The 27,748-nt window shown below is 46.2% G+C and overlaps 1 protein-coding gene across 8 annotated transcripts in view; it reads right to left on the minus strand.

The window, feature by feature from the left end:
* Nucleotides 1-27,748, minus strand: part of CASK (calcium/calmodulin dependent serine protein kinase) — a 1,268,764-nt gene that overhangs the window by 619,908 nt on the left and 621,108 nt on the right. For all 8 annotated transcript variants that reach the window (XM_078658296.1, XM_078658298.1, XM_078658303.1 and 5 more), the window contains exon 7: nucleotides 18,831-19,006. In XM_078658296.1, the coding sequence (XP_078514422.1) occupies nucleotides 18,831-19,006 (176 nt within the window). The remainder of the gene's footprint in view (nucleotides 1-18,830; nucleotides 19,007-27,748) is intronic.

Consider the following 27,748-nt stretch of genomic DNA (forward strand, 5'->3'; position numbering starts at 1 on the left):
ACTGCAAGTCTTTTATGGCCACTCGAGAATCAGCATTCCTTTGTGGCCAAATCCACAAGAATCTGGAGCATGAAACAACCAACTAATATAAATTAGTATCAGTTTACTGATATGAAAAGCCGGATATGCTCGAGGAACATGATCCCAAATGGGTGATTGCAGATAGTAAGGGGAGTCTGCGCTGGTCTTGAAACAGGAGAATGTTTGATTTGTTGACAAATGTTACATTGCCGTACATCGTTTTAGCTTGTTTAGGTAGATATGGCCACCACTATGTGCTATAACATGGCTACAGTAGCATTCACGCCAGTGGTGGCAGACACTAACCCTTCATGAGCAGTTTTAATTATATCTGATCTAACCTGCTAATTATTAATATGTCCACTCCGTGTAAAGACAACAAATATCTTGATTGAGGGTATAGGAGTATTCACAGGGAAAGTTTTCAGGCGGCTTTTCACCTTTAGCAGTTGCTTTAATCCATGCCAAAACTTTTATGTTGATCTTAGTTTGAAATTTGGTTACAGCAGATACTTTAAAAACATGAACCACTACCCCCACTGCACTGTTCACTTTAGTGTGAATTCCTTAATTTTTATGGGCCACAGAGTGTTGAGCAAGAACCAAAGGAAGCTTGTCTTGTAAGGCAGCCACCTTTCCCTGAAGCTGTTTATTCTTTATTGATTTCACTTTTGAATCTCTGAATCCGTCCAAGTGCTATTGTGCTAAACAACATTGTATCCCAGCCTGCAGAAGAATGAATCCAACACTATTATTGGGTTCTGATGGATCAACCTTCTGTAGTGCAAGCAACAAGGCATGAATTTCTGTAAGCTGTGCAGAAAAGCTTTAGTGTATGTAAGAAGTGGTTTAAATTCGCCATCTTTAAAACTTCACTGCAATGCAAGCCATTTCTGTTTAGTACCCAGAGCAGATGTGCAGAGCTTCCCAAATAGAATACAATCTTATAGTTCTCATAGCTTCAGTTTGATATTGAACACACACTTTTCAGGGACTATTAATCTATTGACCACCACGTCCCAGGCAACATTTCCCAAATAATTCAGGACTTCATGGAATCCTGTGTAAACTACTCCAGCTTCACGACTGTGGGTGATTTTAATTTTCACTTGGAGCTTTTAAAGAACTCAGATATGGATCATTTGGTCGATATTCTTAGGAGTTTCGACTTAAATTAGTTAATAGGGGACACCACTCATCTTGCCAACCGTACTCTGGACGGAATATTCACAAATAATCAGGAACTTAAAGTGGATAAGGGCCTGCCAATAGCATGGACAGATCATAAGGCCATGTTTTTTTCAATTAAGGTTCCTCCATGCAAAGGTCCATGTAATAATAAACCCAGAACCATTAAGAACCGAGCACTGGAAAAACCTTAATGTCGAGGAACTGAAGGACATCCTCTCAAACTCCTACCCCGTACCAGATAATAAAGTGAATACTGCAGCAATTAATTACACTCACTGGCTAGACTCAGCAGCCCTTAGATAGGTGCCTGAAAAAATATTAAAAAGTCATAGGAAAAATCCACCAGACGGGCCAAAATTAGAAGCCCTTATGCCCTGGAAATCCCATTACTTATGTGTGAGGCCTTGCCGCATGGGGGTAGCTGGCAGAGATTGACGACTTGGGTGGAAAAAGGGTTGGCTAAAATGGAAGACTTATATGAGGAGGGCGCCATGATCCCATTCAGTGCTTAATTTGAGCAGTTGCTTTCAGGTGCTCAGCACTGGGCCATTCAACAATCTGAAAGACCGAAACAACCTACCCAGGGCGATTTCTTGTTGCACTCTGCCCTCACTGCGGCCATACGAAAACACTGGGGAGGGGGACTCACTGAACCAAAAACATCACTGGGCTGCCAATATGTGGTGATAGCGGCAGGTACATAGAAGGCAGTTAAGTGTTTGTACAGGCGCATAACGCAGGAAACATTACTGCCTTTATCGGAGTTGCAACTCATGTGGGAGGCAGACCATGGAGAGGCTAATCCAGAGAAAACCTACCTGGGGGGAGCTAGTGGAGAGGGCTTGGAAGAGCACCAGAAATGCCAGATTCCAGTTGGTAAATTTTTATATCTTACATAGAGCATGCCTCACCCAGGAGAAGATCAATAAGTATTTCGCAACCCAAACAGCAGCTTGCCCGCGATTTAATAGGGAAGGAGCAGATTCCAAGCACATGTTCTGGGACTGCCCACACCTGGGACGGAGGACATGTATAGCAGCTCCAGAATTGAACACAGTACGACACATATGTCCATTGGGTTGCTGGGAGAAGGCAGGGAAATTACGACCCGTATTCCTTTTGTTTTGCTACTGAATTATCTGTATAAATGACCGGTCTATTGCAATCCTGATCAATGATAAGTATGATGCGTAGTTGACACCTGGAACTATCTGTAAAACCCAATAAAGTTTGTTTGAAAAAATAATTGGAAAAATCCATCAGCCCATGGTTATCACAATAATTAATAGCATTTCAACTGAAATGCAGGCTTCAAGTGTGCAAGTGGAGAAATTAATATTGTCCGAACGAGAAAGTCAAGTATAAAAAATGACTTATGAAGTATAAGGCACTAATTAAAGCAGCTAAGATTAAAAATAAGCTCAGCAAAAAACACAACCAGGGAGCTTTTTAAAACAGTTAAATCTTCATCAAAATGGAGCGACAGCAGTACTTTTAATCCTGATGAATGCTTCTGTAACAAGCTAGCAGACTTTTTTTAAGTCAAAAGTTTACTCCATCATTCAAGCTTTTTCTCGTTCCCAGAACACGCTGTTCACAGGAGATGCTTTAATCCATTCTGACGTTCTGGATCCACAGCAAGATTTCAGCCCTCTAGATATCCCACAATTTGAAAGATTTTCCCCCTTCACTAAGGGATAAATCGTCAGTCTTATTAAATCCGGGGCCCCTTTGGACCCCTGTCCACCGCAGGTTCGCAATCTAGTTGCCAGCTGAGTCACTGGCCCACTCATGGAATTACTGAATGAGATACTGATCACAGGGCAATTTCCAATCTTATGGAAAAAGGCTTCTATCCTTCCGATGGTGAAACAACCCTCTTTGGATCCAAAGAAGGTGGAAAGCTATAAGCCCATATATCTGGTCTACCTTTTCCTGGCAAAATATTAGGGGAGGCAATGAATGAGAAAATGCAGGCATTTTAAGATGCCAACCAGTTGCTCGATTCCTCACAGTATGGTTTTAGAGCACGCCACTGTATTGAATCTGCTCTGGTAGCAGCCTCAGAGGAACTGAAAATTGAAATCGACAAGGGCGGCAAAGCTGCATTGGCGTTATAAGATCTATCTGCCACTTTTGAGATGTTTCACCTTTCACTTCTTATAAACCAGCTCCATTCGCTGAGCTTTGGAAACTCTGCACTGGTTCTGCTGAGTTCATTTTAAAGCAACAGAGTGTGAAGATGGGAGACACTAGCACCTCATCATTCTCTGTCCCCTGTGGTTTGCCCCAGGGGTCCCCCTCAGCCCCACGCTATTTAATATGTATGACACCCCCCTTATTAATCTCATTCGCAGCTATGGATTAGCTGTATTTTCCTACGCCGCCGACACTTAGATAGTGGTGTCTACCTCATCTGACGTAAAAAGGGAGGTAATAAACTTCTGCAGATGCATGTCTCAAGTTGCAAGCTGGATGCAAAGTAACTGTCTGAAACTGAATTCTGTAAAAAACGAAGTTTTGCTTTTTGGAAAGAAGACCACCTTCTTGAATGAGCCATGATGGCCCTCGGTTTTAGGCATGCTACCAGTCCTGGTTCAGAAAGCAAGAAACTTGGGAGTCATGTTTGACACCAAATTATGTTTCTCAGAACAAATAAACTCGATTACTTCTTTCGGTTTCTTTATGTTGAAGGTCCTCAAAAAAATCTTCCCATTTATTTACTTTGATAATGGCTCTCGTTTTCTCGAAGATGGACTACTGTAATGCCCTGTACTTGGGCACTCAAACACTTAATAAAAAAACTACAGTCTTTTCAGAATGCAGCAGCAAGATTGCTGTTGAAAATTCCCAAGTTCGCACCCATATCCCAATCACTGCATGTTCGCCACTGGCTACCAGTGAGAAAAAGAAACTTTTTCAAGGCAGTGGGCCTGGTACATAAGGCCCTTCATTGGGCCGGTCTAATCTACTTTCAGGAACGGCTCTCCGGGTATATTCCTAGTAGCAATCTTCGATCTAGTTCTGCACAAACAGTCACTATCCCTAGAATAAACAAAGCAAGATGGGGAGGAGGAGTGTTCTCCATATGCACAGGGAAACTATGGAACTCACTGCCTCCTACTCTGTGACTCCAACCTACCCTGCTGCAATTTTTGAAGCAATTGAAGACCTTGCTTTTTACTGAAGCTCTGAGTTAAGCTGCTGTCAGAGTGATCGTTTCTCAGTTTGGCGGGTGGTTCTGATGCCCAATCTCAGCTCTAAGAAACCCTTGGGTAATTGCACGCTTTATAAAACTGTATCATATCATACCTATGGGTACAATGTTAGGCGTTTGAGTCAAGTTGTGCATACTGTACAAATTTGAACGTGCGGAGAGTCAGATAATACTCAAGTTTCATATCAAATGCAGTCAAATATGCAGCCCACTGCATTCAACAAAGGTGTAGAGCACGTTAGGAATTCTTGCTGTTGTAGCCTCTTCTAGTGTAGGAGTAGGAAAAAGTATGATGTCTAGCTTCCTATGTGCCAACATGCACTCTTAAAATGTCCTTCTGCAAAACTGTATTATAATTCGTTCTATTGGAGCAAAGGGTGATTTGGCTGTGGAATACAATGTGATTTGCAAGCTATGGGAAGCGTTTTCCCCTCATTGTAAACTACATGTGTGTAGCCTAAGAAATTGGGAACAATTCTAATAACTAGTTTCATGTTGTTCTCCTAATCTGTAAATATTTAGTCTCTAAAATGTCTGCATGGAGTCCATGTAAGACAGCTGTTTTTCAATTCAATGGTTTTCAGAAAATGTGGGAGAAATCAAGGCACACAGGCTGCATTCGCTCAGCACAGTGCGACAAAAGAGTCTTGAAGTTAAGAAATTCCATCAGAACTTGTAATTTTCCAACCATATTTGGAGGTTGTAAGGTGGAATACTTCTGCAGGAAGTCCTGTGCCAGATGCTTACTCTCACTGGGTAGGTCATATCCGAGGAAAATCCCATTCAAGTAAGCAATTTTAGATTTTTTCAAAATAATTTTATATCTGCATGCGGTCAGTACTGTCACTATCTGGCCAACACTAGTCAGGGGTTGATTTAAGTCATTGTCTGCAATGTAAATGTCAATATAGGATGGCGCTTAAGGATCTTACAAGATTTTCATGATGCGTGCTGCAAATAAATTAGGACTATTCTTATAGTCCATAGGCAAATGTTTAAAACCGACCTCAAATCCATTATAAGAGAAAACGGTTAAATACTCACTTTCAGGCACGATATTCTGACTGAAAAACCTATTGGAAACGTCCAGGGTTGCTTAGTATTTTTTCAGCACAAGATTAGTCATGAGTCCTGTGCTATTAGCGTTTTGTACAGCATAAGTACGGTTTTGTAATTTCAAATTTCTATAGTCTAAAACTATTCTATATGATCTGTATAGTTTAAAACCAGATAAATGGGGCATTCATAGTAGAGGTAGAAGGCGCTGAAGTACCTTGATATTGTAGCTGATATAAGAAAGCTTTTATTCTGCGTTTTGTTTCTGGCTTTAGAGGAAATTGAGACTGTATTTAGGACTCAGCCTGTAAAAGAATGACGTGTAAAAGAGTTTTTATTCCACCCCACTTGATTTCTATACAACTTTGGAGCTTGTTTCAATGGTCATTCAAGCAAATTTTTTTGCAAGAAATCTTCGGACTCTAAGGAGGAAAATGTTAGTATTATTACCTTCTCACGTCGAGGTGCATTTCTAATAAAGACTGGAGGCCCGTCATCCTCTGCAAGAATAATTTCAGACATTTGACAACTACACCCAGAATATTTATCTGATTGTGTGTGGTATATATCCCTCAATTTATATTTTTTACGGTATATACCCTGGGTGAAGGGATTACCTGTCTGGTGTCTCAACCTGTATAAATTCATCAGTCTGATTCATCACCAGTAACTCTTGAAGAGCCTGGTGAACTATTGCCACTTTGGCTGCATTGTTCACAATTGATATTACGCAAGTCCTATTCCCCAGAAAAACATAAGTTTGCAAGGCATATTTTTTTTTAGTTCAACTGACCACTTCCTTTTTTTTTCCAAGTGAGCCTTCGAGTGTGGACCTTTCTCGTCCTTCTTTACACTAATCTCAGCTGCACGTCTTGCTTCACCCATCTGCTCGACAGTACTTTCTACCCTTTTACTTTCAAAATCCTGAAAAGAATGGTAAGAACAGCCATCAGTTTGCTGACACGATCTAGCTTTTTGATTTTATTACGATCCCTCAAATTATAACCACCCCGTCTGGACTCCGGAGTTAACGGAGATCCACTCCTTTGTTCTCTTACTCTCTGGCATCGTTTTTCTTGCTGGAACCCTCAATTTCACCTTTTGTTTTGATATACGCTTCGAAGGCTCTTGATCCCAACGACTCAAGGCCCACAAATTAATATGTTCCAGAAATTCTCTTCCATGCCTTCTGTTCACTTTCTAGAAAAGCAACTGCTGCAAGTATCTGGGGTATTGCCAAGACTGGAGTCTCTCCAGGACTGTTACTCAGAAAGATTGAGAAACCGGTTCCAAAATTCCCCATTAATTTCACTCGCAGTTCCGTGCTCATCTTGTACTTGTTTGAATACATATGGTAGCACTGCCAAACAGGGTGTGCTGTGTGTAGTAGTATGGAGACGCACAATATGCTTTGCCATGTTTTGCACTCTTCTATGGGTGGCACCATCCAAGAGCGAGACATATACTCAGATTTCTATGATTATTCTGGGGTGTTCTGTGAGGATAGACTGCTTTCAACTGGTGGGTCTTGCAATAAATTCAGAAGGCACTTTCGTCATGCTTTACGGGTATTTTGCCCATAATAGCATTTTTAGCCTGTGGATTGATTGCTTTATGGCACCCTGGACCGGTAGTGCAGGCCCCAGTGGAGCTTCTCTACCCACTGTTGTCTGCAGCACGTACTGTCGAAATCAGCTACATAAAGCTACTGTTTGATTAAGTTTTCTTATTACATCCTCACCCAGCAAATTTGCTGGGTAAAGATAAGGTATATACCAAGGCAACGCAGGTCAGGTGGCCCAGTCATTACTTAGGGGGCCCAGTCATTACTTAGGGGGCCCAGTCTAGCATTCTGGTGTGTATGTGGTAACTGACCAACAAACCAATTATGGTGTTCTTGGTAGGTCAAAGGGGCCTCCCAGTCTTGATATACCTGGTAATGCTGAGGTACTGTTGCAGCTGTGTTTGTATGAAAATGCCCAGTAGCAGCATCTACAGCATCAAACTCTACTATGAGTAATGCATTTAAATCGGCTTTGACACAAGGTGCATTTACAACAAATGACTGCACCCCGGGCATCAGGGACGCCCCTGTCTTTGAGATGTTATGTAACTGCTGTCCTTTAATGTATTTATTCCTATTGCAACAGATGCACAAGTTACTACTTGTGTAACGATATATCTGTAAGAGACATTAGTTAGTATTAGATTCCTTACCTTAGAATATCCCCAGGCGTCAGACTGGATCCGGAAACTTTTGCGTAGCAGTACCCTTGCGCGTCGGTAGGCGTCGTCTGTGGCTCCGTGTCCGTCGTGGGCATCGTGGGCGCCGTGATGACGTCGTCGGAGTACTTAGACGCCGCCTCCGCGTGCTGACGTCAGTTCTTAGACACAGCTTTTCCGCGCCAGAAACGCAGAGCCATGTTAAAAACCAACACTGGTGCCATTGAAACTAGGGCCCTGAAAGGGGGTAACCCTAACCCTAGATATCGGTTCGCAGAATGGAGAGGATGGGTGGGTCGGTAAGGAATCTAATACTAACTAATGTCTCTTACAGATATATCGTTACACAAGTAGTAACTTGTGCATCTGAAAGACACACGTTAGTATTAGATTCCTTACCTTAGAATAGATACCCCAACAATACCAACCCCGGTGGTGGGTCTGCAAACCAATAATCACTCCAGAAAGTCCTGGAGGACAGAACGGCCAAAGAAGCCATCCCTTCGGACTTGGCTGTCCAGGCAGTAGTGTCTCGCAAACGTGTGCAGCGTTGCCCACGTAGCTGCCTGACAGATGTCTTGTAAGGGCACTCCCCGGCCCAGGGCAGCTGTAGTCGCCGTGGCTCGGGTGGAATGAGCCCGTAATCCAACAGGGGGCTCCTTTCTAGCCAAGGAGTAGCATGCCTGGATACACAAGATGATCCACCGGGAGATGGTCCTCTTGTGCACCGCTTTCCCCTTCTTAGCGCCCACGTAACCAACAAAGAGTTGGTCATCCACCCGGAACTGGCGTGTGCGATCCAAGTAAAATGAGAGCGCACGTTTTGGGTCCAGACGGTGGAGCCGCTCTTCCTCTTTAGAGGGATGCGGTGGCGGGAAGAAGGTTGGCAAGGTGATAAACTGCCCGATGTGGAAGGCCGTGACAACCTTGGGCAGGAAAGATGGCTTAGTACGCACCACCACTTTGTCCGGATGGACAGAAAGGAAAAGTTGGAGTACAAGAAATGGCCTGGAGCTCACTCACTCTCCTGGCAGAGGTGATAGCAACCAGGAAAGCAGACTTCAGAGTTAGAAGGCGGAAAGGACAGTTGTGAAGTGGCTCAAAGGGTGCGCACATCAGAAATGAAGAACCAGGTTCAAGTCCCACTGAGGCATCACAAACGGAACAGGAGGAAACGTGTGTGTGATGCCCTTAAGAAATCTATTTACAATAGGGGACTTGAACAAAGAAGGTTGATCAGGCAGCCTCAGAAAGGCTGAAAGGGCAGAAAGACAGCCCTTTATAGTGCCCAGAGCAGAGCCCTGCTGGGCAAGAGAAAGACGGAAGAGAAGAACCTCAGAGAGAGGGGCAGCAAGAGAATCCACAGCCTTTGCTGTGCACCATGCCACAAATCTGTTCCACCTGCAGGCGTATACCGACTTTGTGGAGGGACGCCTGGCTGCCAGAATGACGTTACAGACTTCAGGAGGCAAGTCAAATGGCCTCAACTGTTGCCGCTCAATCTCCAAGCATGGAGGTGGAGACTGGACAGGTTCGGGTGGAGGACCGTCCCCTGTTGCTGCGACAGAAGGTCCTCCTGAAGAGGCAGACGAACCGGGGGATCGACTGACATACTGAGTAGCTCTGGATACCAGTACCTTCGTGCCCAGTCCGGAGCCACAAGGATGACTTGGGCCCGGTCGCGCTTGATCTTCTTCAGCACTCTGGGCAGAAGTGGTATAGGCGGAAAGGCGTACAACAGACCGCAACTCCACACGCGATGAAAAGCGTCGCCGAGCGAGTGCCGCCTTGGAAATTCCAAAGCGCAGAACTGATGACATTGCGCATCCTCTTCGGTGGCGAATAGATCTAACCAAGGCTCTCCCCATCGCTGAAAGAGGCCTTGCGCCACGTCCGAGTTCAGACGCCATTCGTGATCCATCATGCACCGACGGCTGAGCTCGTCGGCCCTGGCGTTCAGAGAACCTGCCAGATGTTGAGACACCAGGGTCACGCCCTGGCGTTCCAGCCATTGCCAGAGGCGCAGAGCCTCCTGGCTAAGGGTCCACGACCCCACCCTGCCCTGTTTGTTGCAGTACCACATGGCGGTGGTGTTGTCCGTGAACACCTGCACTACACTCCCCCGGACAGAGGTGAGGAATGCCTTCAGTGCTAGACGAATCGCCCGTAACTCCAACAGGTTGATGTGGAGTCGGGCCTCCGCCGGAGACCAGAGGCCTCTGATCTCCGCCTCTCCCATGTGGCCACCCAGCCCTGGAGGGACGCGTCCGTCACAACTACGTGCTCCGGTTGGGGAAGGGAGAGGGAGCTGCCGCTGACCCAATCGCGGTCCGTGAGCCACCACTGCAGCTGTCTCGCAGTGCTCTCCGAGATCAGGACGTGGTCGGACAGGTTGCCCTGATGCTGGGCCCACTGAAACTTCAGGTCCCACTGCAGAGCCCGCATCCGCCACCTGGCGTGATGCACCAGTAGGATGCAGGAGGCCATCAGCCCCAGAAGCCGCAGCGTCAACCTGACCGAGACCCGGGATAACGGCTGAAAGATGGGAATCAGAGCCTGAATATCCCGGACCCGCTGTTCGGGTGGATAAACCCGAAATCGCGCCGAGTCGAGAACCGCTCCGATGAAAAGGAGCTTCTGAGAGGGGCACAGGTGTGTCTTCGGCACATTGATGGAGAACCCCAGCCGGTGCAGGAGATCTGCCGTAGTCTGGAGGTGGCTGACGAATGTCTGGGGCGAGCCCGCCTTCAACAATCAGTCGTCGAGGTAGGGGAAGACTGAAACCCCTAACCTGCGCAGATGAGCTGCGACCACCGCCATCACCTTTGTGAACACCCGTGGGGCGCTGGTAAGGCCGAAGGGGAGCACGGTAAACTGAAAGTGCTCGTGGCCAACCGTGAACCGCAGGTAGCGCCGGTGGGCTGGCAGGACGGGGATGTGGAAATAAGCGTCCTGCAAGTCCAACGCTACCATCCAGTCTCCTGGGTCCAGGGCAGCTAGGACCTGAGCCAGTGTCAGCATTTTGAACTTCTCCTTCCGGAGGAAGCCGTTGACGTTCCTTAGGTCCAAGATAGGGCGTAGGCCCCCTTTGCCCTTCTTGGGTACCAGAAAGTAGTGGGAGTAGCAACCACCCCCTACTTCTGGCCCAGGAACGCGCTCGATGGCCCCCTTGGCCAAGAGGGCCGTAACTTCCTCCTACAGAAGTCGCAAATGACCCCCCGATACACGGTGGTTCTGCGGTGGCATGGCTGGAGGAGTCGCCTCGAAGGGGAGGGAGTAGCCCCTTCGGACGATCTGCAGCACCCACCTGTCCGAAGTGACAGTGCGCCAGTGGAGGTGGTGATGGCGAACCCTGCCCCCCACTGGCGTCACATGGGCCTGAAAGCACGGACTAGGAGGGTTTAGAGGCGGATACTGCGGGGGAAGGTGTGGACTGACCTCGCCGTTGTGCCCGACCGCCGGGCCGGCGGTTCCCACGGCCGCCACCGCGTTGGGTATTACCCTGCGGAGCGTGGCTGGCAGCACGTGTGGGTACACCCCTTCCGTGGCCACGAAAGGAGTGAAAGGCAGCCGATTGCTGGCGCAGGGCCGAGAGGCCCAAGGACTTGGCCGTAGCCCAGGAGTCCTTAAAGCGCTCAAGCGCATGGTCTGCCTTGTCGCCAAAGAGGCGACGGCCATCAAACGGCATGTCCATCAGTGTGTTTTGGACATCGGCCGAAAAGTTGGCAGACCTCAACCAGGCGTGGCGTCTGACCGCCACCGTCGTTGCCATCGCTCTACCTAGTGAGTCGGTGGTATCCAGCCCACACCGGATAGAATATTTGGCTGCATCCCGGCCCTCCACAAGGGCTTGGCCGAGTTTGGCCCGTACCTCCAACGGACACTCTGGCAGCACTTCCGCAACCGTATCCCACAGAGAGTGGGTGTAGCAGCCCAAGAGGCATGCGGTGTTGGAAGACCGCAGTCCCAGACTAAGGGATGCGAAGATCTTTTTACCATACTGCTCCTACCTCTTGGATTCCCTGTCCGGCGGCGCCGACGGGAATGCGGTCTGGGAATTGGAGGCCTGGATGACCAGGCTCTCGGGGGTGGGATGGGTGGACAGGAAACATGGGTCGCCCGGGGCTGGGCGGTGGCGTCTGACCACGTTCCTATCTACGGGCGAACCCGTAGTGGGCTTGGACCAAGTGCCCAGAAGAACGTCGGTCAAGGCCTCATTAAAGGGCAGCAGAGGCTCGGCCGAGCTTGACTGCGGTTTAAGGACCTCAGTGAGGAGATTAGTCCTCACGGCCGCGACGGGGAGCTCAAGGCTCAAGGCCTTGGCAGCCCTCATCAACACCACACTGTAGGTTGCCCCCTCCTCCGAAGCCACGGTAGGAGGGGAGACAAAACCAGTGTCTGGAGAGGAGTCCAGGCCACTGGCCTCCCCAAGGTCTCCTGCCCAGTCCTCATAAGACTGACACTCTCGGGTCAGAGGGTCCTCAGGCCCCTCCCAATCCCCTTCATCACCCTTCTCCTGAGACTCAGGGTTCTCAATCAATGGGGCCTGTTCATAGAAGTTAAACTCCCCAAGCGGCGTCAGGAGCGGCGCCCATCGGGGCCGTCCAGACGTCGGAACAGGAACGAAGGAGGTATCGGGGACGGCGCCGCCCGAGGACGGTGCCGGAGGCGACACCTGATGGTCCGACGCCGGGGAGGTCGTAAGGTCCACCGGCGATGACCCAGATCCCCAAGAAGGTCTAGCGGCGTCCTGCGGCGCCGGGCCCGAAGGCGGTGCCGGGACCGCTGGACCCTGCGGCGCCGGCGGTGTCGGGATTGTGGGGCCCTGCGGCGCCGGGCCCGAAGGCGGCGGCGGCGTCAGGGCCAAAGCACCCGACGGCATCGGGGCCGAAGCCCCCGACCCGCTAGAGGCCCCCAGACGGGTCCGCTGGGACCGGAGGCGGCGCGGAGCCCGTCGGAGGAGAGAGTTTCCTCGATCTCCTCCGGCGTCGCGTCTTGCCCAGGGACCGGAGGGTGTGGAGCTGGACGCGGCGCCCGCGACTCCGACGGAGCCGCGTGGGTGGTGTCACCCGAACCCCCGGCCGCATCGCGCGAGCGAGTCCGAGGAGCGATGACGCCTCTTGGACTTCTTGTGCTTCTTACCTGACGACGACTTCGACCCGGAGGAGTGCGACCTACTCTCGGATCTGTGGTGGCTCCGAGCCCGCGACCTGTCCCTCGACCTCCGGTGGGACCGAGACCTCTCGCGGCGCGGGACCGACTGCCGGAGTGCGAATCGCCTGCGGGGTCGACGCCTAGACAAGTTAGGCACAGGTGGTGAGGATCCGTGACCGACATCGTGCGGTCGCAATCCTCGCAGTGCTTAAAGCCAGGCATCCCTACGGCACCGATCGGAGAAGTAAGACTTCGAGAAATGATCAAAAGTGATCCAAAAAGTTAGTCAAAAATTGACTAAGGGTTACTGCTTTTTCCAGATCTGCGCTTGCTGGGGCGGAAAAAAGAAGAACTGACGTCAGCACGCGGAGGCGGCGTCTAAGTACTCCTACGAAGTCATCACGGCGCCCACGACGGACGCGGAGCCACAGACGACGCCTACCGACGCGCAAGGGTACTGCTACGCAAAAGTTTCTGGATCCAGTCTGACGCCTGGGGATAGTCTAAGGTAAGGAATCTAATACTAACGTGTCTCTTTCAGATGCTGCTATTATCAATGGGCAGATACAGTAGGCATGAGATTCAAAATTTAATAAACCACAGAATGGGGAAGTACCTTTTAAGAGTCTAGCTTGACAAACCTACACTAAACACAGGTTCCCTCTTTAAGCTGCTGGAGGTAACCAGACTTACAAATGAAGTCTCCGTATTGTTCAAAGAGCGCTGAAGCACAGAACTGAGCGAGTGTATCATGCGTTGTCTTGTAGTTTAAATACGTTCATGGATCCCGCTGTCTTGAATTTAAAGGATGAGTTTTATTCTTTGAAATTAAACAAGTTTCCAAAAGGTGAACCAAAATGGAGTATAAACAGCCAATATGTGTTTTGTCTCCTCTTGGCATGCAAGTCTGGGGCTTTCTCAAAGTGAAAAGTCTGAAACTCAAGAGGGAGTTCAAGAGGTTCGGACTTCTCCTAAGACCTTTTTGACATATCATCGCTACAGACCACATAGGATCACAGAGATTTCTCTTCAGATTTCAGAGACTATTCTAGAGCTTATCTGGAATTCTTCTGTTGAGCCCCTGGCATGGTCTCCAACTGGGAATGGATGCTACTGCAAAGTGGCATAATCTATGATTTGAAAGTCCAATTGCAAATTAGTATCTGATCTCTGACCGTATCTTTATATTTATAAAACAAAGTTGCAATTGCAGACGCTAAAGTATCAACAAGATTAAACATGGTGACAAATAATCTTAATTCACATATTATTTTTTACTATAACTAAAACAGCAAAAACATATAATCTACAACAGAGTGCGTCCACGATATGACAAGAGTTTATAACTAAAAACAATAAAATATGTCGGCGTTAATTGTAAGCAGGCATTATGCCAACATTTCTGTGCAAGGCAGGTCTAAGAACTTCAAACTTTCTAAAAAGAGATAAGCAACTGAAAGCAGGCATTGGGTAATAAGAGAAGCAGCATAAACGGGAACTGTCACAGTGTATTTTATTTAACAGAACAGGCTGTTTGATCATGTTTATAACAAAATCCGAAATTCCTCTACAAGACTATTTCAATAGCATTGGCTGGATACTGGCAGTGTAAGGACTGGTGGAAATGACATGAACTTCAAGACAAAGCCAGGTTGCACAATATTCAGCACCAATCTCTCTCTTGTGATCTTTTAGATTTTTTAAAGGTGTGGGGATTCATTAATAGTGAACATAGCAGCAAAAACTGGATCTCTGTTCAATATTTTGATGTGTCTGAAAATGAATGTGAAGAGACAAGTTACTGTTTGGTTTTGGAAGAGGGTTACCAGTTGGAGCGGACATTTATCATAGTCCTTTTGTTGTGACATACAAAGTTCTGCTGCTGTGGTCAATATTCATGAGTGGGGATTGAATCATTTAATGAAAGAACATTTCTTCTGTATATTTACATAGCTGATAGTTTAGTCGTTTAATCGTTTCCAGGCTGGCTTCCTTTTAAAGTATTGGACTCTGTTTTCGAAGTGCATTCTGCCATGCACAGTGCATCGGCCAAAAGGACTGGTACATGAAAACACCATGATAATCACTATGAGGTCAGGCATAATTTGCTTTTATGACTGATCATCCCAATAGAGATCATAAAGTCCTGCAAACCTGATTGTTATCTCCTTTGGTGGTAGGTGCCTAGCAACCATGTACATCGACTTCCTCATAGCTATCTTTCATACCTACAGAGGACTGCCAAGGCATTTTCTGCTTTCGTAGCAGCGGCCTACCAGTCACAAATGTTATGGGCCTCTGCGTTAAGGATCTTTATTTACTTATCATAAAGCATCCTATAGCAGCTTTCACTGTAGTGGTTGTTACAAATGTCTCCATAGTGGAGTCTAGATTAACTGGGATCAGCAGCACAGGACAGAGCAGTTTGGATGGTGCATTGAAAATGATGGGTCTTGCGATTGTGCATCACTGAATCGATTCCGCATTGAGTTTGCTTTTTTTGCTTTGGCCTTTTTTTTTTAGTATCATCACACATGACAATTATGTGTGTGAACTGAGTGCCCACTGTTACAAGGAACGCAGCCCAAATTTAGCTTTATGATTTGCTGATGCCACCATTCAATGGATTGTTCCAGTTTGATAGATTTTATTCTGCTCTCATTAGGTATAGTATCGCTTTTCTAAGATTATGGAATTTTCTGTTGGTTCAAGGCATACATAAACGGACTCTTGAATCACCTTATTGTCTGTGCTGATAAACACAAGGGTTTTTTGCTGAAATGGAACAGAGTAGACATGGACAGAGTGTTGAGTTACCTGATTAGCAAGACCCACACTGAGATCTTCACATGTCTAGATCTGACTGCCAGTTCAAGCAGAGAGAGGACCTCCTCCTACTCAACACTATGTGGCTCAGACAGGGAATTACAAACAGTCCCTGCATGGACCACTGGGAAATCTGTGCCCCCACGATGGTTTGATAAGAAATGGTCCAAGGCTCATAGTAACTTGGTTATGGCACTTAACCTAGAATTCCGAAGCAGCTGCGGTTCTGTCAGACACAGTACAAGACTATTTCGGCCAAGAAAATGGAAACTATAAGAAAGGAGGCTTTGGAATCTCTTTGAAGGCAGTGCTGGGAAAGACTTTACAACTTTTTGACAGGTGATCAACCTTTTCTTGTCCCAAGGACTATCCTACCACAGGGCTGGATACTGTAAGCCCACCTGATCGCTGGATCACACACTTCAAAGAGGTTTATCGCGACTCAGCTTCTAGAGGGGAACTTGAATCTAATATTTTAATATAGAAGTACACTCTGCCCTATTAGTAATTGAACTTCAAGATGTATTGGTAGCCCTAGAACTGTGCCTTAGAGGCAAGGCACCCAGTTCCCATGGGGTTCCATAAGATATATTTAAAGATAACCCCTTTTTGGGGCAATCCACTATTAACAAATGTCTAGAGGACAGTAGCTTGATCAGGACCCCCACTTCAAGGTCTCATGCCATCACCATTCCAATCTTTAAGAAGGGTTGTAAAGAGGCTCCAAAGTATTATCTCTCGATCTCTCTAATAAACTCTGTAGTCAAAGAAGAATCCACCAAACAACAAAGTGAGCAATTTTGCTATTTAAGAACTCAAACTTCTCTCTCTGTGACCACAGAAACATACTCTTGTTTGAAGACTTAATTGTATTGGCCCCAGTACCAAACAATTGAGGGGTCACTGTTGTCGTCACAAGTATCCATAATTGGCACACCAACTACTTTTGAACAATCCAGCAGACACCAATATTCACAATAACATTAACTTGCTTCCGTTTTTTTTTATAGACACCTCATTTTTAATGTAAATCTATCACCAATTTCCTTGGTTCAGAAGCCCAATCAAAGAGAATCTATCCAGGTCACAGTTACAAATCGCTCCTCCCTGCTTGCACATTTGGAAGCACTTGACTGACTTAGTCATTACTCTAATATATACAATCTTAAAAAAGATGAGGAGGTTGGCAGGGTCATGGCTGACAATCCGGTGCCGACCAGCATTACACCATTTACTGGAAATATTCTGTACGAAATGCTGTTGGGAAAATCTCTGGTCTCCAGTCCTAAATGTCAAAAAATAAGTGGCCAGCATTTGTTGATACCTATGATATAATGATGTTCCAGGAAACTTGGTGCTGCGAAGATATTGTGTGGGATGGTTATTCACGCTTTATTATCCCACCGTCCATTCTAATAGTGGTTGTGCTCGGGGAGGGTTACTGAGTCTGGTTCAAAATTCAGGAGCTTTTTAAGGTTGAACCAATTGGTTTTAACCAGACAGGAATTCAAGTATTTTGGGTTGTCTCTCCTAGTTTAATTTTTATCACATTATTTTTTATAAACCAGTTAACAAGCAGCATAAGAAGGGAGATATTGATACACTTTTTAGGTCGCAAGCTACCACACGGCACAGGTTTCTTGCTTGCTCAAGTCATCTTGGGGACATTCAGAAAATTGACAGAGGAATGCACTCTGCCCATTGCTTACCATTGGCTTTGGGGTTTGTAATTCACATTTTCTGGCTTTGTATTTGCTGTCTTTTTTTGCTTTAGGATGTACAACTCAATTTCATCCCCCCTGTTGCCCACACCTTGTTTACTGTATTGTTCCACAAACTCGCTTTCTGTAAAAAGGCCTTTAAATCTTGTTCTTCTCTTGTCACATTAGATGAGCGTTCAAAGGCAGAGGTGAAATATCAGGCTGAGTCTTCCAGGTGGCTTGGTGTTTATTATTCTTTCTCTGACTTCAACGTGAGAGGTTTTTTTGTGACAATCATGCTGGCTACTGGGGTCTGCTTAAAGAAGGCTGTACAATGTTATTTTTTTTCTAGTACACAAGCAGACAAACAAATCAGTACATTGGGTGATGACATTTCCACACATTATCGTTTGCGTCCGACGTTCCGTGCTTATGGCCTCCGACGTCCGCACAGGACGCCGGAGGCCATAAGCCTACCGTGCACGTCCAAAAGCCTTTGTTTTTATTGACTGCCTGGGGCCCACCATTAAAACAGTCTTTGGGACACCCAGGACAGTATTTTAAACCTCACTCAGAGCACACTCACAGCACCCTCACGAACCAAAAAACCCGCTCCGCAGTAATCTGGCGTCGAAGCACACCTGAGGTACACTCGGTACCTCGGGTGGGGCCCGATGATGAAGCATGCCACCAACTAGGTTAGTGGGTGAGGGCCTTCATAAACCTAATGGTTTTCCTCCACCCGCAGACATACAAACAATTTAAACCAGAGCTAGTTCTCATTGATTGCTAACATCCTTTGGATACTATACACAATGCCACAGTAGTGAACATTTCTGACCAGTTTCCATATTTACACCAAAATAAAAATGATTACCTCGGACATGCAGAAATCCGCACACGTTTCCAGTTCGTCTTAACCATGCCCCAATTAAGTAAACAGGTCATAATTTTCACTATAATGCAGTAATGCATTAACTACCCAGATTCAAACCACGTTTACTAAGTCACCAACAGCTAATGTGCATATGTGCCATGTTACAACAATCCTGTATTAATGTACTTATTAACCAGCTCCCAACTGAAGCAATAAAGAATGTACTTACCCATTTTTTTTTATAACGCACAAAATATGTTGGCATTTCAGTAAATTTATTCAGAATGACAGTTACTGATCGGGAAATAATCTTATTGAGTGGATTTCTCTTGCAATTATGGGTATTTCAATCTAGGCCATGACGTCTCTGGTTTTAACCCATACCTTTACATGTTAAGACAATACACTAGGAATACTTTCTGGTACCGAGACTAGCTAAAATAAATTCTGCATTTTAATAACTTTGAAGGCACGTGCAACGAGGTCTTCAGAATTTCCCAAGGAAGCACAGAAACTGCAAGTTACTAGCAGCGCACTGGCGTTATTAAAACATTGTTCTGTTTACCTTATATTTTCCTTTAATAATGCCTTCAAATAATCTTTCCTTCGTTCCATAAAAAGGCAGGCAACCACTCAGCAGAATAAAGAGGATTACTCCACACCCCCAGACATCTACAGGCTTCCCGTAGGGTTCTCTTTTGACCACCTCAGGAGCCATAAAATGTGGTGTCCCCACTCGCCCTACAAAGGAATTAAAGAAAAAGTTGTTAAAGTTAGCAAGTTTAAATATATAAAAGAAACCCAGCTTATTGCATTTAAATCACAAAGAATTTCATAAAGTGACAGTAATTATTTATTACCGTATCCTAGTAACATCACATAAATCATTAGTGTTCTCTAACAGTTTCCAATATTGAGGCGGGTGCCACTGGTTAAGCGCTGGCAAACCAAAAGCTCGTGTGATTTGCATTTTAAATGCAGAGACTTTCAACCACTGTACCCTGTTAAATACGTGTTTTTCTCTTCACGCCATCTTCCTAACTTTGACTGCTGTTACTGAGATTGGAACCTTGAAAGTAGCTGAGAGGAAGTTGTGTACATCCACAGTGCTTAGTTTGAGCAGGTGCTTTCAGGTGCTCAGCACCGGCACTTCTTTCACAGGGCTGGGGCTACAATTTCTGACCCAGCAGGCGGTGGTCTCAATATTAAGTGTTCAGATTCAAAATCAAAGGAACAACATGCATTGCATGGTGACTGGTTGGTAAATGTTCATAGACAGGCCAGCATACGCATGTCCAGGCAGGCATGATTGTGTATCACCACGTTAGTGATGATGTCATCATGCCATTCACAAATCCAAGAAGTCATCGACAAACGATGGCTTGCATTCTATTCCCAGAGTGTGCTGCACCCTGCCACTGCCTGAGCCTAAGCCTCCCAGTGGATAATTGTAGCTGGGGGCTGGTTTATGACGAAGTTGAGGCAAGGAAGCTGCAAGAGCGCTTTTGGAACTTGAGAGTGAGCAGTGCTAAATTTGAGCAGGTGCTTTCAGGGGCTCAGCACCGGAACTTCTTTCACAGGCTGCAATTTCTGACCCTGAGGCGGTGGTCTCAATATTAATTGTTCAAATTCAAAATAAAAAGAACAACATACATTGCATGGTGACTGGTTGGTAAATGTTCATAGACAGGCCAGCATACGCCTGCCCAGGCAGGCATGATTGTGTATCACCACGTTAGTGATGATATCACGCCGATCACAAATCCAAGAAGTCATCGACAAACTATGGCTTGCATTCTATTCCCAGAGTCTTCTGCACCCTGCCACTGCCTGAGCCTAAGCCTCCCAGTTGATAATTGTAGCTGGGGGCTGGCTCATGACGAAGTTGAGGCAAGGAAGCTGCAAGAGGGCTTTTGGAACTTGGGAGTGAGGGCTCTTGAGGAAGAATAAACAAAAGTGTGGACTTTCCACTTGCGGCATAGCCAGAGTAGCATATCCTGGAGCCCTGCATTGTTGCTATCCTCAACGTGCTCGATGTGGCAGTGGACTAACAACTTTTGTGCGCCATGGCGTCACCTGTAAAATCTGTGTGCTGCACCCCAGCTTGGTAATTGCTGAGCGTGCGTGAGTCCAGTAGACACCACAGCCATACTTACTGCCATTGTCAGCATTACGGCTGGGGACAATGCCTGTGCTGTAGCAGGCAGGGTCACAGCAAGCTGAGCAGTGGATGCTGATGCCGTCGCCCTGCCTGGACCTACTAATTACAGGGAACACTAGCAGGGACATCACCTGCTGTGCTCGAGCAGCCGTCTGTTCAGCAATAAACCCGGCATCGGCTCCATCCTTAGATTGTTTTTCGCCATGATGGGAAATGATGGAGTTAGTAGAAGTAAAGAAAGGATGTCCATGCGTGCATATCTAATTAAAATAAAACTGGAACAGATACAGGTCCCGGGGGAGGCGGGAGGGCGTGTAGTACTCTGCAGCTCTAAATGCCAAGAACAGATGCATACTGGCAAGTAGCATTTTCCATTCGAGGCATATGAGCTGCAGATTCTACACTTTGCATCGATTGTGCAGCAGTGTCTCCCCTAGCAGTGGTCACCTGTATCCGTTGCAGTAGTTTGAAAGAGACTTTTTAGAACAGCTTGGCCTACTGCAGCTTGCTGATTGGCTTGCACATCAACACAGTAGTGTTTAGTGAAGGTGTGTGTTGTAGACCATGTTGCTGCTTTGCAGATGTCTTCTAGGGGAATGTTCCCTAAGAAAGCCATAGAGGCTCCTACTTTGCGTGTGGAGTGCGCTCTAGGAGGAACTGTTAATGTACGTTTTGCTTTTTGATAGCATATTTGTATACATTTTACAATCCACCTTGCAATTCCAGCTTTAGAGATGGGGTTGCCTTTATGTGGTGGAGAGAAAGATACAAACAATTGCTTTGTTTTACAAAAGGATTTGGTCCTATCTATATAATAAATAAGAGCTCTTTTAACATCTAGTGTGTGTAGAGCTCTTTCTGCTGCAGAGTCAGGGGTTTGGAAAAACACAGGTAACTCTACAGATTGGTTTAAATGTAAAGGAGTAATGACTTTTAGAAGGAATTTAGGATTAGGTCTTAGAACCACCTTGTTACGGTGTAATTGTAAGAATGGTTCTTGTATAGTGAAAGCCTTTATCTCACTTACTCTCCTAAGAGAGGTAATAGCAATATGTAAAGCTGTTTTCCATGTGAGGAATTGCAGTTCACATTTGTGTAGAGGTTCAAAAGGCGGTCCCATAAGACTTATAAGAACAATGTTTAGATTCCACACTGGAGAGGGCCTGGGGGGAATGATTCTTTTTAATCCTTCCATAAATGCTTTAATAGCAGGCACTCTAAATAGAGACAGACGTTGTCTATTTTGTAAATATGCTGCAATTGCTGCAAGATGTAGGCATATAGATGAATACGCCAAGTTACATCTTTGTAAATGTAGAAGGTAGCAAATGATATTTTGTATAGAAGCATCCAGGGGATCAATTTGGTTATTGTTGCAATAAATGGCAAATCTTTTCCATTTAGCAGCATAGCAAGTTTTAGTAGTAGGTCTCCTGGCCTCTTTAATGATGTTCATACAGTCTGGTGGCAAGTTAAGATACCCAAACTCTTAAGACTTCAGGAGCCAGATCGCTAGATTCAGTTGATTTGGATCTGCATGTCTGATGTCTCCATGGTTCTGCGTTAGCAGCAATGGTGTGAGACGTAACTTTTGGTGTGGAACTAGAGAGCGTTCTAGCAGTGTGGTGAACCATGGTTGGCGTGCCCATGAGGGAGATCCCAGGATCAATTTCAGAGACTGTTGTCTGAGCGTGCGTACTACTAGTGGTATTAGTGGTAGTGGCGGAAAAGCGTACGCAAATCTGCCTGACCAGTTCATCCATATCGCATTGCCCTTGGACAGCGGGTGTGGAAACCTGTTGGCGAAGGTTGGGCATTTTGCGTTTTTGTGTGTGGCGAACAGATCTATGTCTGGATGACCCCACCTGTGAAAGAATGGTTGAAGAACTTGCGGATGTAGTTCCCATTCGTGAATTTTGTGTCTGTCGACTCAACAGAACTGCTATCCGATTGTGAACTCCTGGAAAGTGTTCTGCTAACAGATATATGTTTTGTGGAATGGCCCATCTCCAAATGTTCGGTGCAAGCTGGGACAGCTGTACAGAGTGTGTCCCCCCTTGTTTTTGTATATAGTACATAGCTGTCATGTTGTCCGTCCGGATTAAGACAGCTTTGTTTTGTACTTGAACTTGGAATGTTTTGAGTGCTAAGAATATTGCTAGCAGCTCTAGTTGATTGATATGGAACGACCTTTGCTGTATGGCCCATTGCCCTTGAGTTGTATGATGTAGGAGATGGGCTCCCCATCCTATGAGAGATGCGTTTGCTGTGAGTACTATTTGTGGAACAGGTTCGAGGAACGGCGCCCTTTTGTCAAGTTTTTGGTGTTCCACCACTGCAGAGAGCGATGTGTGCGGCTGTTCACCAACACCAGATCTGTTAGTTGCCCTTGAGCCTGATGCCACTGTTGTGCTAGACATTCCTGTAACGGACGCGTTTGCAGTCTTGCATATGGTACAATGAAAATGTAAGATGCCATCTGTGAGAAGTTGGCCTGGTACATGATGTTCACTATTCTAGTGAACACCTTGCACCAGTCCATACAACACTTATGGTGATGGTTGTAAGTCAACCTTATAGACCAGCTATCCTAGTGGTAGCGTGGACAGAACAGTCTTAGGCTAAAAGACTCTTGAGGGCGTGTAAAGCCAGCTGTTTTACCATATGTTACCCCTTGAATATCAAATGAAAGGACACCACACAGGATATATATAAAATATATATCCATTTATTTACTAACACACTCCTCTGAACTCTTTATGAGATCAGAGGCCAAAGCACATAACAAGATACTTAGTCAGAATACGTTTAGTTGCACAAATTACAGTTAGGCCCTAGGGGCGAAGCAAACCATATATTAAGAAAGTGGTACAAATACCACGTCACGAGAAAAGGAAAGGCCTAGGGAATGACTGGGGCTACACTATCTGAACCTTAGTTAAGAAGTAGGAGGCCCACAGGCGGCGCATGCAGTGTCTTTACACACACACGTGAGTCAATGTTAAGTCAATGGGAACTTAGAAGTTAGAAAAAGAAGGATTTAGGACACTTCCGGTTTAGCTAGAAGAAAACAACTGAAAACCTAGACTCTTGGATAGTCAATACCCTTGGGAGCACCGAAGTGGAATATGCTACTTACCAGTATGCATCTGTTCTTGGCATGTAGGGCTGCTGAAATTCATATCTGTGCATAGATTGCCGCCTAGTGTTGGGTCCGGATGATTGCACATTGTTGTCCTGGAAGAGGCTTCGAAGTATCACGAGATAGGTGGCTCCTCCCCTGGACTACAGTGCGCATGGGCATCCTCTCCATCCTCAGATTGTTTTTTGCCACTGTGGCAGAGATGGAGTGTGGTACAGTAAGAGATGTCCATGCAAGAAAGTAAGAGTAAGAATGAATGAATGCTCCAGCTGCGACAGGCACCGGGGAGGAGGGTGGTCGATATGAATGTCAGCAGCCCTACATGCCAAGAACAGATGCATACTGGTAAGTAGCATATTCCGTTCGAGGCATGTGGGCTGCTGAATTCATATTTGTGCATAGAATGTATAGCAGTCTCTCCCTTAGCGGTGGCTACCTGTGTCAGCTGCAGCAGTCTGAAACAGAGTTTTTAGAACAGCCTGTCCTACAGCAGCTTGCTGTTTGGAATGTACATCCACACAATAGTGTTTTGTGAAAGTATGTATGGTAGTCCATGTGGCTGCTTTGCATATTTCCTCTAGAGGAATGTTTCCTAGGAAAGCCATGGATGCCCCCAGCTTGCGTATAGAATGCGCTCTTGGGGGAACTGTTAAAGTGCGTTTCGCTTTAAGATAACATATTTGAATGCACTTAACTATCCATCTGGCTAACCCAGATTTAGAAATGGGGTTGCCTTTGTGTTGTGGTGAAAAGGCAACAAACAACTGTTTTGTTTTTCTGAAATCCTTTGTCCTGTCTATGTAATATAGTAGAGCCCTCTTAACATCTAGTGTGTGTAGAGCCCTTTCAGGTAATGACTGTGGATTTGGGAAGAACACTGGTAGTGCTATTGTTTGATTGATGTGGAAGTGGGATACCACTTTTGACATGAATTTTGGGTTTGTCCTAAGCACGACCCTATTTGCGTGAATTTGGAAGAATGGCTCTTGAATAGTTAGGGCTTGCAGCTCGCTAACTCTTCTAAGCGAAGTAATGGCTACGAGAATAGCCACCTTCCATGTTAAAAATTGTATTTCACACGAGTGTAAAGGCTCAAAAAGGTGGTCCCATTAGTCTGGTTAAAACAACGTTTAGGTTCCAGACAGGTGAAGGTGGGTGTCTTGGGGGGATGTCCCTCCATGAATGCTTTAATTGCAGGCACTCTAAAAAGTGAAAGGTGCTGCCTGTTTTGAAGGTAAGCTGCTATGGCAGCTAAGTGTATTCGTATGGATGAATAGGCTAGATTGCAGCGGTGTAGGTGCAAAAGATAGCATATGATATTTTGAGTTGATGCGTCTAGTGGGTTTATGTCATTGTTGTTACAATAAATGACAAAACATTTCCACTTTGCTGCATAGCATGCCCTTGTGGTCGGTCTTCTTGCCTCTTTGATAATGTTCATGCAGTCAGGAGGTAAGTTTAGGTAGCCAAACTCTAGGACTTCAGGAGCCAGATTGCAAGGTTCAGCTGCTGCGGATCTGGGTGCTGAATGTCTCCATGGCTCTGCGTTAAGAGAGTGGGTGTTAGTTTTAGTCTTTGATGAGGCACCACGGAAAGTTGTAGGAACGTGGTGTACCATGGTTGCCTCGCCCATGTTGGAGCAACCAGATTAGCGTCATGGAGTGCTGGCGCAGTTTGCGTGCCACTAGCGGTATCAACGGTGCTGGTGGAAAAGCGTAGGCAAATTTGCCTGACCAGTTCATCCATATCGCATTGCCCTGAGACTGCGGGTGTGGGAACCTTGTGGCGAAGTACTGGCATTTTACGTTTTCTTTTGTGGCAAACAGGTCTATCTCTGGTTGTCCCCACTGTTGGAAGTATGGTTGAAGCACTGTGGGATGAATCTCCCACTCGTGTATCTGCTGGCTATGCCTGCTGAGCAGATCTGCTATTTGATTGTCCTTGCCTGGGAGGTGTTCCGCCATGAGAAAAATGTTTCTCTGAATGGCCCACTTCCACATGCTCTGAGTTAGATGTGACAGCTGTGGAGAGTGTGTTCCTCCCTGTTTCTGTATGTAGTACATTGCAGTCCTGTTGTCCGTCCGGATCAACACGGTCTTGTTGCACAGATGTACTTTGAACGCTTTCATTGCCATAAAAATTGCCATCAGCTCCAGTAGGTTGATGTGCATTTTCTTTTGCTGCGTGGTCCATAAGCCCTGCACTGTGTGGTGGAGGATATGGGCTCCCCACCCTATTAGGGATGCGTCAATTGTTAAGACTATTTGTGGTACAGGCTCTTGGAACAGTCGTCCCTTGCAAAGGTTTTGTGGATTCCACCAATGCGGAGAGTTGTATACACGACTGGTCACCAACACTAGGTCGTTTAATTGTCCTTGAGCCTGGTTCCACTGCCATGCTAGGCACTCTTGCAGCGGACGCATGTGTAGTCTTGCGTGAGGGACTATGAAAATGCATGAAGCCATCATGCCTATTAGTTGCATAAACACTCGGGCTGGTAGTGAGTGTTGGGGCCTGAACCTTTGGATCAGCGTCTGAATGCTGTTTATCTTGGCAGAATTTGGCTGTGCTTTTGCTGCCAGAGTGTCTATAGTTGCTCCCAGGTACTGTTGTACGTGGGCAGGCTGAAGATGGGACTTTGGGTAGTTCAGCGAGAAACCTAGACTGTGCAGGAGGTGAATAGTGCGCGACATGTGGCTGGCACATTGCTGGGCTGACTGTGCTTGTATGAGCCAGTCGTCCAGATATGGATAGACATGAATATGCTGTCTTCTGAGATGTGCAGCAACTGTCGCTAGGCACTTTGTGAATACTCTTGGGGCTGTTGTCACCCCAAAAGGAAGGACTTTGAATTGGTAGTGCTGATTTTGTAATGTAAACCTGAGATATTTCCTGTGTGCTGGGTGTATCGGGATATGGAAATATGCGTCTTTGAGGTCTAGTGTTGCGAGGAAGTCTCCTTGACGCAACAGTGGGAATACCTGCTGTAGAGTGAGCATGTGGAAATGCTCTGATAAGATGTATTGGTTTAGGGGCCTGAGGTCCAGAATTGGTCTGAGAGACCCGTCCTTTTGGGGGATTAGGAAGTACAGTGAGTACAACCCTGTACCCTGGTGTTCTAAGGGTACTAGTTCTATGGCCCCTTTTTGTAGCATGCTGATGACTTTTTGCTGCAATAAGTGTAGGTGTTCTGCGGACATAGGACGGCGTCTTGGAGGTATGTTGGGTGGTGTGGAGGTTAATTCTAGGCAGTAGCCATGCTGGATAATTTGCCTTACCCACCTGTCTGTAGTTATGTTTTCCCAGACCGGCAGGAACTGCTGTAATCTTCCCCCGACCGGTGTTACATGGTCTGGGGGTAGTGACAAGAAGTCACTGTTTGGTATTGGTAGAGGATATGGTGGTGTTATTTCTTCGTCCTCTACCTTTGCTGTTATTGCCACGGTATCCACCTCTACTCTTCTTGTTGTAGGTGTTTTGCGTGTTCCCCTTGTTTTATGAGGTTTGCTGTGTTGAGCCCCCTCTTGCAGCTCCTCTGTTGCTGGAGCGACGAAAGGAGCCGCCTCTGTATTGTTGTGACTGCAAGGCTCCCATAGACTTGGCTGTCTCGGTATCCTTCTTCATTTTGTCTAATATTGTGTCCACATTAGGGCCAAACAAAAAAATCAGGGTTTACTGGTTGATTAAGTAAAGTGCTCTGAACCTAATTTTTAAGCCTAGAGATGCAGAGCCACGCATGTCTTCTGAGCATGACACTGGTATTGATAGCCCTGGCTGCTGTGTCTGCCGCATCTAGCGCACATTTGATGGAGGCGTTAGATATTAGCTTTCCCGCCTGTATTAGGAACTCTGCCTGTTCCTTATAAAGGTCAGGTAGATGCTGGAGAATTTGCTCTAGTGTGTCGTAGTGTGCCCTGTCATACCTGGCTAACAGGGCTTGTGTGTTTGAAATTCTCCATATGTTAGCTGCTTGAGCAGCTACCCTTTTGCCTGAAGCCTCCAGAATTTTAGACTCTTTGTCTGGAGGTGGAGCCTCGCCAGTAGTCTGAGAATTAGCACGTTTACGTGCATTGGATACTACTAAAGAGTCTAAAGGCAGCTGTACCCTAATGTTTGTAGGGTACACTGGTGCTAGCCTATATTTCTTCTCTATCCTGGGGTTAATGACTCGTGCCCTGGT

Source organism: Lissotriton helveticus, chromosome 8, assembly GCF_964261635.1.
Source record: "Lissotriton helveticus chromosome 8, aLisHel1.1, whole genome shotgun sequence".
Taxonomy (NCBI): Eukaryota; Metazoa; Chordata; class Amphibia; order Caudata; family Salamandridae; genus Lissotriton; species Lissotriton helveticus.